The sequence below is a fragment of the Passer montanus genome, unplaced genomic scaffold (genome assembly GCF_014805655.1).
Source record: "Passer montanus isolate IOZ18808 unplaced genomic scaffold, ASM1480565v1 scaffold1, whole genome shotgun sequence".
Lineage (NCBI taxonomy): Eukaryota > Metazoa > Chordata > Aves > Passeriformes > Passeridae > Passer > Passer montanus.
Window position 1 is genome coordinate 17418140 of NW_024356504.1, and position 9464 is coordinate 17427603.

The 9464-nt window shown below is 48.5% G+C and overlaps 1 protein-coding gene across 1 annotated transcript in view; it reads right to left on the bottom strand.

Annotated features, from left to right (window-relative positions):
- The window catches only part of LOC120503088 (rho guanine nucleotide exchange factor 17-like), a 44951-nt gene extending 40296 nt beyond the window's left edge, over positions 1–4655 (bottom strand). Inside the window, exon 1 of the mRNA XM_039711284.1 lies at positions 4559–4655. Within this exon, the coding sequence (XP_039567218.1) occupies positions 4559–4605 (47 nt within the window). The 5' untranslated portion in view covers positions 4606–4655. The remainder of the gene's footprint in view (positions 1–4558) is intronic.
- Between the last annotated feature and the right edge of the window lie 4809 nt (positions 4656–9464).

The following is a 9464-nucleotide window of genomic DNA, read 5'->3' on the forward strand; positions in this document are numbered from 1 at the left end:
TACTAGAAATTAATGTGTGTCACTTCTGTGCTAGGTCTGAATGAAGCTGTCTCTGCTCAGTGTCTGAGGGTCTTTAATTCCCTTTTTCCTCGGGGAAGGACCTTGCATGAAAAGTTCAGCTGTGTGTACTCTGAGTCTTGTGAATCACTTGATTGTGGTCAAAGCCACTGTCATCTTTCAGTTGCTAACTGGCTTCCTAAACATGCCTACAGAAACAGTAGGATTGCTGTGTGGTAAACAAATTACTTTTGACAGGAGACTGCCAGCACTGCTCCCAGACGCCAGGGAAGCCACAAGATGGGCTGCACAGTGTCTGACTGGAGCAGCTCTAGCACTGCATCTACAGCTAGTGCAGTGTCAGGCTGCTTCTGCAAGCACTGACAAAGAACCGAGCCTGCAAACTCCCACCACCATCTGCTGAAGCTTCATATCCCAAAGGAAAAATGGATTTTTGCTTACACGTATCTTCAAGCATTTCAACAGCAGAAAAGGCAAGGGCGTAGACGCTCTCTCTAGCTTAAAACACAAAGCCATGTTTCTTCTTTATAAGAAAAGAATTTACTACTGCTCCTTGACTTCCCATCTAGGACAGGGTTTCTTTCAAAAGCTTTAGAACCTTTAGTCCCTTTCTGGAGAGAAATCCTTAGGACAGGTACCACTGAGTTCCCAAACGAGTTATTTCTAGAATGTGAAAATAAACACGGCTTCCAAAAGGTCTGCAAAGGGCCTTGAGATGTTACATGGCAAAGTGAATATCAGCAGACAGTGGAGATTTTTTTCCCCTTGTGCTTCACCTTGAAGCAGCTGTTAGCAAAGCCAGAAAACTCCTCTGCCCCTTGGTGTATTTAATACAGCCTTGGCAAAGGGACTGCAGTCAGCTCATGAATATGAGAATTGCCTAATTCTCCAGCTATTCTTATTACCTCAGCCTGAGGATCCCAGCTTTTCATAACTAATTCCTGAAATCACAGACTTTCAACTGTCCTTTCTGTCCTTGAGCAGCAAATCACTCCTCCTCATGTAACAGATGCTGGTGCCTGCTGTGGTCCCACCACTTTTCCCAGGGCCCTTCCCTAGCAGGGACAGCACTGTGGACAAGGTTACAAGTGCACAGATCCCGGAGATACTCACCCTTTGTTGCTGTAATTTACAGGAGCATGTCTGGAAAATAACAAACACTGCACAGCCCTGTGCAGCCCTGTGCAGTGGCTCGGGCTGGCTGAACATTCTGAAGGCTGGGCAGGGGCTGGCAGCTGTAATGCAATCTGTCTCTGGCAGCAGAGAGCTCTCACCCTGTTCCTACAAGCTGACTCCCTTCACATCCCACCTTGTCTGTGACTCCCACAAAGACTCAGGATTTGCAGTGCCTCCCCACTGTCACTTCAGTTTGCTCTCATTGTCACATACATTCTCAGTCCACCTTCCCTTTCTGCACCATGTACCTGTCTTTGTTAGTTTTCCTTATTTCACTGATCTTGCCAGCCCTGTCCATCCTCCCAAGACTCAGAGCTAAAGCTGTTCCTGTGCTGGAAGGTGATAATGGCTGCCAGGAACCAGCTGTGAGGGCCACTGCAAACTGAGAAACAGATGGAAGCTGAGACTGGGCTAATTATGCAGCAGGGACTGCAAAACTTGTGGAGATGTTGGGCAGAGGTGCCCATCTCTGCATGTACCCAGAGACAAACGGGTACATCCTTTGAATGCTGGCAGGTGACATGGGAGCAGAAAACTCATCAAGCTGTGGACAGCTTTCCAATCCTAGCTGTGGAGCACTGCATGTGATGCCTCTTCATCTCACTAACACCCACGACTGCTGCTGCCAAGCTGTTCTGGACAAGAAGAATGTGATCACTGCAGTGGCAGCTGAGGAAATCTCCAGGCTGGTTCCAAGGGCTACACTCCTGGGGGCACAGGCAGGTTAGATCTTTTGCTATAGGCCAAGAAGCAGCTACAGCAGCACAGGTTATACTGCAACAGGATCTTGGCAAGGTGGAAAAAACCTCTTAAGATCTTCCTGGTTTTTTTATGATAGAGGATTTTTTTTTCCCCAAGAACTTGCCAAAAGGGTAACTGCATCAATGGAAAATAAAAACTCGGTTATGTCCTCTAGTAGTTTATTTCTTAGTTCCAAACTGGCCCATTCAAAAGCTGAAGAATAAATCACCTCCAAAGTCCATGGTTTTGTAATCAGAACCTCTCTTTCAATTAGTCATGTTATAGGGCTGTAAACACAATAATTCCATCAATACTATGGAACAGTCATGTTGCATCTGTATTAACATAAATGTGTGTTGATGTGCCACAGAGCTAATCTGATGTGACAATAATTGGCTGATGCCCAGCCATGGAGGCCCTGGAGCTATGCTTGCTGCCTCTCCTCTAAAAGAACTGTCCTCTGAAACACTGGAAAGGAAACCAACTGTGATGCTGTATCTTGCCTGCCATCAATCAGCAATGCTTCTTGCACCTGCACCACTGAGGTGTTTGAGGTTGGTGGTAACTGTTTAGTGGGGGAGCTGTATTTGAAGTGCAACTTGATCTCCTAAAAACTTAAATATTAAGAAATCAGGATTTCCAGACTATCTTGTTAGACTAAATCAGACTCAGCAAGTTTGCAATGGATAATAAACTCAGAAAATCCATAAAAGCATTCCTTTCTCTTTTCTCTGTGACTACTGGGAGCTGTGCATCATCACCTAGTCTGCAGTAGGCTTTTCTTACACAGATGAAGCTTAAGGAGCTTAAAACTTTATAAATGCTTTGGGGCTACCGTTGTTATCCTGTACAGTGCTCTACAGACAGAGGCAAGCCTTAAATCTAGACTGCAGCTGGGGTTCTCTGGTTAAAGGCCTTAAAGGAGATCAATATAAGCAGTGTCTAAGGATGTGAACCAGATCTCAAACACAGTCCGTCTCCTGTATGAGCCATGAAAACAAGTGGACAGACTCAAAAACCAGGCTAGGATCAGGAGTCTTTGCAGTTGCAGGCACAATAGAAATCACTTCTTTTGCTTTTGGCAATATACCCTTCAAAGAGCTTCAGTGAGGAGAGACCGTGTCTCTTTTTGAGGGAGGCTACCAGAGAAACCACAGCAGACCCCAGGCTTTCTGTATCTGGCTCATCAGCTCTGTGTAAGCTTTGCTGTCTGGACGCACAGTGCCTTGCCTAGTGCATCCTTGTTCACAATAGAGCTCTTGGGCTCTACCTCAGTACAAACCAAATAAGAGAGGCTTGTTTTACTCAGAAACCATTATTCTCAACAGTATGGCACTACTGGCAATATACAAGAGCAGTATCTCAAAATCCAGAGCATACGTGGCTGGCAGTGCCCAAACCATCTTATGGAGCAGCCAGTGAAATTAGGAGAAATTTTTTTAAAGTAAGGTGGGAAAAAGCACCCTAAATAGGGAATTTTGAATCTGTGCTTAGATTCTGGATTTGAATTAAATCTTTCTAGGTCTCTTATCTGCTTGCTCCTTCATCTGTAAAATGAGATCAATAAAATCCCCAGATTCACAGAAGTTCTCCCAGTCTTAATTGATATCTCTGAAGCATTTTGAGAACCATGAGTGAAAGAAACCACTACCAAGCCCTCAGGCCTCACTATAATACCAACAAACAAGCAGAATTGTTTACAATGCTTTTCAATGCCACAATGACTAGGAAATGAAGAAAGGCTAAAGTGTAGATGCACCCAGTGCTGCCTTGCTGCAGTGTAAATGTAAATGATAGGAGCAGATTTTAGAGATTTTCCTCCAGGGAATTCCGTTTTCAATAATGCAGTAAAACTTCTACCTCTCTGGATTCAAACAGATGCTCTTGCTAACACCTCAGGTATCAAAACCTATTATGAAATTGGGAGAATGCGTCTTGGAGCTGAAATCACATGGAAATTAATAAAGAAATGACTCACTGGGACCTCGCAGATTTAAAGAGCCAGGTGCTGCCCAGCCGCCCCTTCCCAACGACTGAACTCAGCCTAGTACCGCACCAGCACACGATATCCCACCTTGCACAGGACAGAAAGCCCGTAGGCATCCCCAAGGCTGTGTCCTGCCGACTGCAAAGCTCTCTGTCCCTGCGGGTGCAGATTTAGCAGCGGAGAGCAGCGCACGGGCAGAGCGCTCCGGCCCGCGCTGCGCCAGCGGAGCCCCCGCTGCTGCCGAGGAGCGAGCGCGGGCTGCGGGCACATGCGGGACCCCGGCAGCGAGCAGGTGTCAGCAGGCGTGGAAGGGCTTGGGAAGCGCGTGTATCCCCCCGCTCCCGGTCCCCGCGCTGCCGGCAGGACCCGAGGGGCCGCGCTGGAGCCGGGGAAGGAGCCCCAGCGCACAGATAAATCATGGAGCGCTCCATGAGCGGTCCCGCAGCCCTCCCCGCCACGCAGCCATTTGCCTTTGTTGCAGCCCCGCGCCCGCAAGGTGCGGCGTGGCCGGGGCTGAGGATGAAGAAGGAGCTCGCTCCCCGGCCACTCTCCCCTCACAGCGGGGCGGTGGGGACACGTCCTACAGGACTGGATGCCGAAAGGGACCCGCCCGCCCGCCTGCCCGCACCTGCCTACCTGCGGAGCCCGCCTGGGACGCGTCGCCCGCCGCCTTTGTTGTGCATGCCCGCCCCGGCAGCGCCGAGCCGCGGCTCGGCTCCGGCCCGGCCCCTCGGCGCCCCTGAGGGGAGAGAGCGGGCGGTGCTGAGGGGACGGAGCGGGGCTGAGGGGACAGAGCGGGGCGGCCCCGCGGGGCTGGGAGGAGACAGCCCTGCAGCCTCGGCTTTAGGGCGCTCGTCTCTCGGCACCCGCCCTTCTCGCCAGCCCTGCGCCCCTCCTTCCCCAGAGTGCCGGGCAGCTCCGAGCGCGGCTTAGATTAGCCCTCGGCTTCCTCTTACGGTGCTTGGGATCCCTCATTTTCCATATCCGGTAGCTGTTCTTTAGACTGGCCACCTCGGGAGTCCCTATGTCCGGTCACAGATCGCGCGTTCTTTTGTCCTACAGCAAGCACGGCTCTGGTGACTCTCCTGACTATCTTCCTGCATCAGCCGCCACAGGCTCTACACGTGACGGGCAGTCTCTCTGGAAAGAGGAGAGCTGCTGTGAGAATAAAGCCAAGGCACGGGTAACGCCTCCGTTTATCCCTGCTCCTGGGCGAGGAACGAATTTTATCCTCCATTTACAACTATTTTAACTGACCATTCATTTTAGGGATAACCGTGAAAGCTTGAACCTCTGCCCTTTCAATCAGTAAGGACTTGACAAATTAATAGTTATGTTGATTGTTTCTAGGATAAAATACCGCAGTTCACTGGCTCTATCATGTAATGCCAGATTGAGCTGGGTCTTGTTACCAGACTTATATGTGTGTGCATGTTCATCTCTTTCTGAACAGGTGGGTTCTGCACTGGTGAGACATGTTACAAGGAGGGTCCCCGATCAGAATTGCTCACATTGATGAATTTTGTTAAGTGATTCAGCCTGAGTAAAGGCATTGTTTCTGTTTGAAGACATTAATTAGAGAAGAACTAAATTCTGCAGAGAAAAGTTAATTGTGAAGAGAAATAAATGGTATAGAAATCCTGAACTCTTTCTGTGTGTTCAACACCTGATTATACAAATATTTTTTTTCTTTCTGGGGTCTGTCAAACTCCTATTTAACCTTAGTAGTAGAAAGGGATTTCAGTGGCACTGGGCTCACGGCATCCTCTACTGAAGGCTCCTAAATTACAAACTTCTTCATTAAGGCTCATGTGTCAGAGGAAAAGACAGAAGACAGAATGTCCTCAAGGTTACAGAGATGTTCTTTGGCACAACTGGGAAAAACTGCCAGAGCTGTGGTGTCCTGTCCTTGGAGCGTCCTTCATCTGTCAGACATTGCCATTCTGTCCCAAGAAGGCACCTGGGGTAAACCCAGCCCTGCTTCAGGGAGAGCAGGGGAGAGGGAACAGGAGGCAGCTGTCCTTTAGTTCCCCTTGGTCACTCTGGGCCCATATATTGCTCATGTCAGTAAACAATCTCCTCCTTAAAGGGTTTTTCACTGGACACAAGGACGCTTGGAGGATGACCTGGTGTTATTGTGCTGTAAAGAAGGATGATGAGGAGAACTTGGAGATCTATTGTGATGGTCTTTGCAGCTCCCCCTGCAATGAGCTGCCTCCTTTTCCGTTGCGTGCTAATTTATAAATAGACCAGATTCTGCTACTGAGAGAAAGCTTTTGTCTCTCCTTGTACTCGATATATGTGATACTCTGCAGTGGAGAGCAGATGTTTGTACCAGATTCTGCTCCCATGGAAATGGGCAGTAGAAGACTCAGAAGCGAGGGGTGAAATAGCATCAGGGTTATCTCTTGTCCTCAGCTCAGAGCTCCTGTTACAGCCAGTCTGAAAGGCCAGAAGACGCCCTTGGATTTAGCAGCACAGTCTCAAGTGTGTGCCCGTGTCTCTGCTGGAGATGGACATCCTGTTGTTTGCAGACTCCAGTTACAGCTAAAGCTAAAAAAAAAGCGTCTGTCTGCATAAACAGGAATTTTCCTCAATTGCAGGAGCTAGCAGAGGACACTGCTTTGTCTCTGTCCCTGAAAGGGCTGAGTAATGTTTTGCTTGTTTGTTGTTTTATTCTTTTTGCCGCCTTCTTCCAGCTCCATGACTTTGATGGTGTCTTTGGCAGAAGAACAGTTGCCATTGCTCCCATTTTATCCATATCCACCAGAGGATTTTGTTTTCCAGATTGTTTGCTGCTGCTGAAGCCATAGCAATAATGCTGCTGTATAGCTTTACTTAAGGGAGGGAAGAAACAAAACCACATGACAAATTGGTCCAATTTATCACAGCAACAGAAACCTGCAATTCAGCTCAATCGCCCCCACAGGCCAGCTTAGACAGCATCAATATTTAATGACCTGAGTGCCACTGCCTTCACAGGTTGAGCTCCACCTCTGCCCTTGCCTTGTTGCAGGTACCCCCCGGGAATGTCACCCCACCAGTGTGGAGAGCACCCCCAGAATTCCTCTGAGTGAGCAGGGTCTGTCTCAGCCTGCCAAATCAAGCCTGTTTGCTACCCAAAGGGGCACAGTCCAGACCTGCTGGGTACGGCTAAACTCTGCCCCTTTTCCCACCTGGCTGAACGACCCATGCCGTAGGTTTATGCCCAAGTAACATCTCCTGGCTTTCTGGGCAAGCCTGTGGTCTGTGGCAAACAGGAAAGCAGGAGTAGGACTGGACCATCACAGCTCATAACCTCTCCTACAGTCTTTGTTTTGGGTAATTGTTTAAACCAGACAAGACTGTTCACTTGGTAGCAAACTGGAGGTGGCTTCTGTTCAGCTGTCTTTACCTGTTCCCATTATTAAGGCAAGAGTATTTTATTCCAGAAGGAGCTGCAATAAAATAAAATGTCAGCAACATGTCCAGCAAGTGGTGCAGGAAGATTTGAAAAGGGTCAAACTATACCAAATCCCTCCCACTGTGAGCCAAGCAGGGCATCAGAGGAGGTTGGGAATCTCTTTTACTGGGTCCAGGCTCTGAACTGGCATCCAAGAACATCTCCCAGCTCCATCCCAGCATGTGGCCCCTTTCTGGCTTGCTCTGCTTGGGACAGTAACAGGAACAAGGGAAAGGTGATACAGCTATACACAGCCACAGGCATGTTCCCTCATGGCTTTCTTGCCTCAGTTTCCCTGGTCTGTAAAATGGATGTGACCACAATCTCCTGGTCACAAGCACAAAGTTAAAAAAAGCATTTTTATCAGGGCTGTGTTGGGGCAGAGGAATTTGTGCTGCTGGACCAACAACTCGAATTCCTCCAGCAAAGCAGCATCGTCCAGTAGGTTCTCAGTTCACTTGAAAACTCCCATGATTTAGCAAATTGCATATTCCAAAAGGGGAGTTCATTATCCATTCCACTGGCAGTGAGTGACAGAGGCCATTACAATAAATGGCATTTTGGGAAGATGGCTCTCTAATTCACTTGTATTTAACACTGGCCATGGGGCTCAGCTCTTTATGTAAGATACATTCAGCAAAGCCCTTTTGTGACCATCTCCCTGCACCAAGGATCTGTTAGAATAAGGGTGATTAGGAATAAATATAAGAGCAGAGGTTTCTGCATCAAAATGCAGAGGGCCAGAGGCTGCATGGCTGAGGGGATGATGATGTGCACAGAGGACTCATGTATTTAGAAGGGAAAAGCTGGCTTGCTGCAGTCCATCCAGAGATGCTGGGCCATTTCCAGTGCCAGAGCTTGGCTGCTGAGGGATATCTTCCATCCCCTGGAGCACTTGGTGACTGCACCCAGACCCTCTGCACTTGTAGCTGTAGAGCACCTGTCTTGCTATGGGCACAAAACTAACACAGCAGAGCTGTGCAGAATAATATGTAGCTCAACAGACATCTGCAAGTGCCCTAGCAAATACCTAATGGATTGTTCCATCAGTTAACTGTCCAAGAAAGGAACTGTGAGCCAATTCAGTGCATTCCAAATCACAGTTCTGTGCAAAAAAGTTAACAGAGAGCACAGCTCTTCCTCCTGGCAGCCATCCAGTTATTAATTTCCATGTATCAGCTGCATCTGAATGGGCTTGGTCTTCCGCCCACTGTTTCTATTTATTTGTTTTCTATTCATCTCCACTAAAACTAAAACTCAAAGCCTTCCAGAGAGAAAGGAAAACAAACATGCTGAACCAATACTACTGCCCACATACAACTAGCGGAAACCACTGCACTTTTTCCTCCTTTGCAGTGAGGCAAGATCTAATTTTTAAGACTCTGGCCTTTCACAAGAAAAGTAGCACAGGTAGCTATGGCATTAGCACAGTCTCAATTTCTTGTTTCAGACACATCATTAGACACCTCCTTCAGCTCTTGGCTGTGGGTGCTCCAGGTCACAGTGACTGCAGAGACAGTGCTGGACATCTTCCTGCATGAAGCAACTTTGCATGGTTTAAGAAGACAGAGCTGATTGGTCCAGATGGTCACGTTGGCTGAGAGTTTATGGGTCAGGATTAAAGGGAGGGCAGGACTGGTGACATTGTAGTAGGGGTCTGCTTCAGACAGCCCAAACAGGAAGATGGAACTGATAACATCCTCTACAGACAGATAGGAACAGCCTCATATTCACAAGTCTTGGTCTTCATAGGCAACTTCAACCACCCCAATACTCTTAGAGGGACAACACAGAGGGGATAGGCAATCCAGGAGGGTCCCAGAATGCACTGATGATTATTTCCTTCTCCAAGACACAGAGGAACCAACAAGGAGAGGTGCAATGCTGGACCTTGTCCTCATCCACAAGGAGGGGCTGGTGGGGAATGCGAAGCCCAAGGGCAGCCTTGGCTGCAGCAACCATGGAATGGTGAAGTTCAAGGGTGGCAAGGAGGGTGCACAGCAAGCTCACTACCCTGGACTTCGGGAGAGCTGACTGGCTTCTTCAGGGTCCTGCTTAGTGGAGTAGCCTCAGATAAAGCCCTGGAAGGCCCAAGAAAGC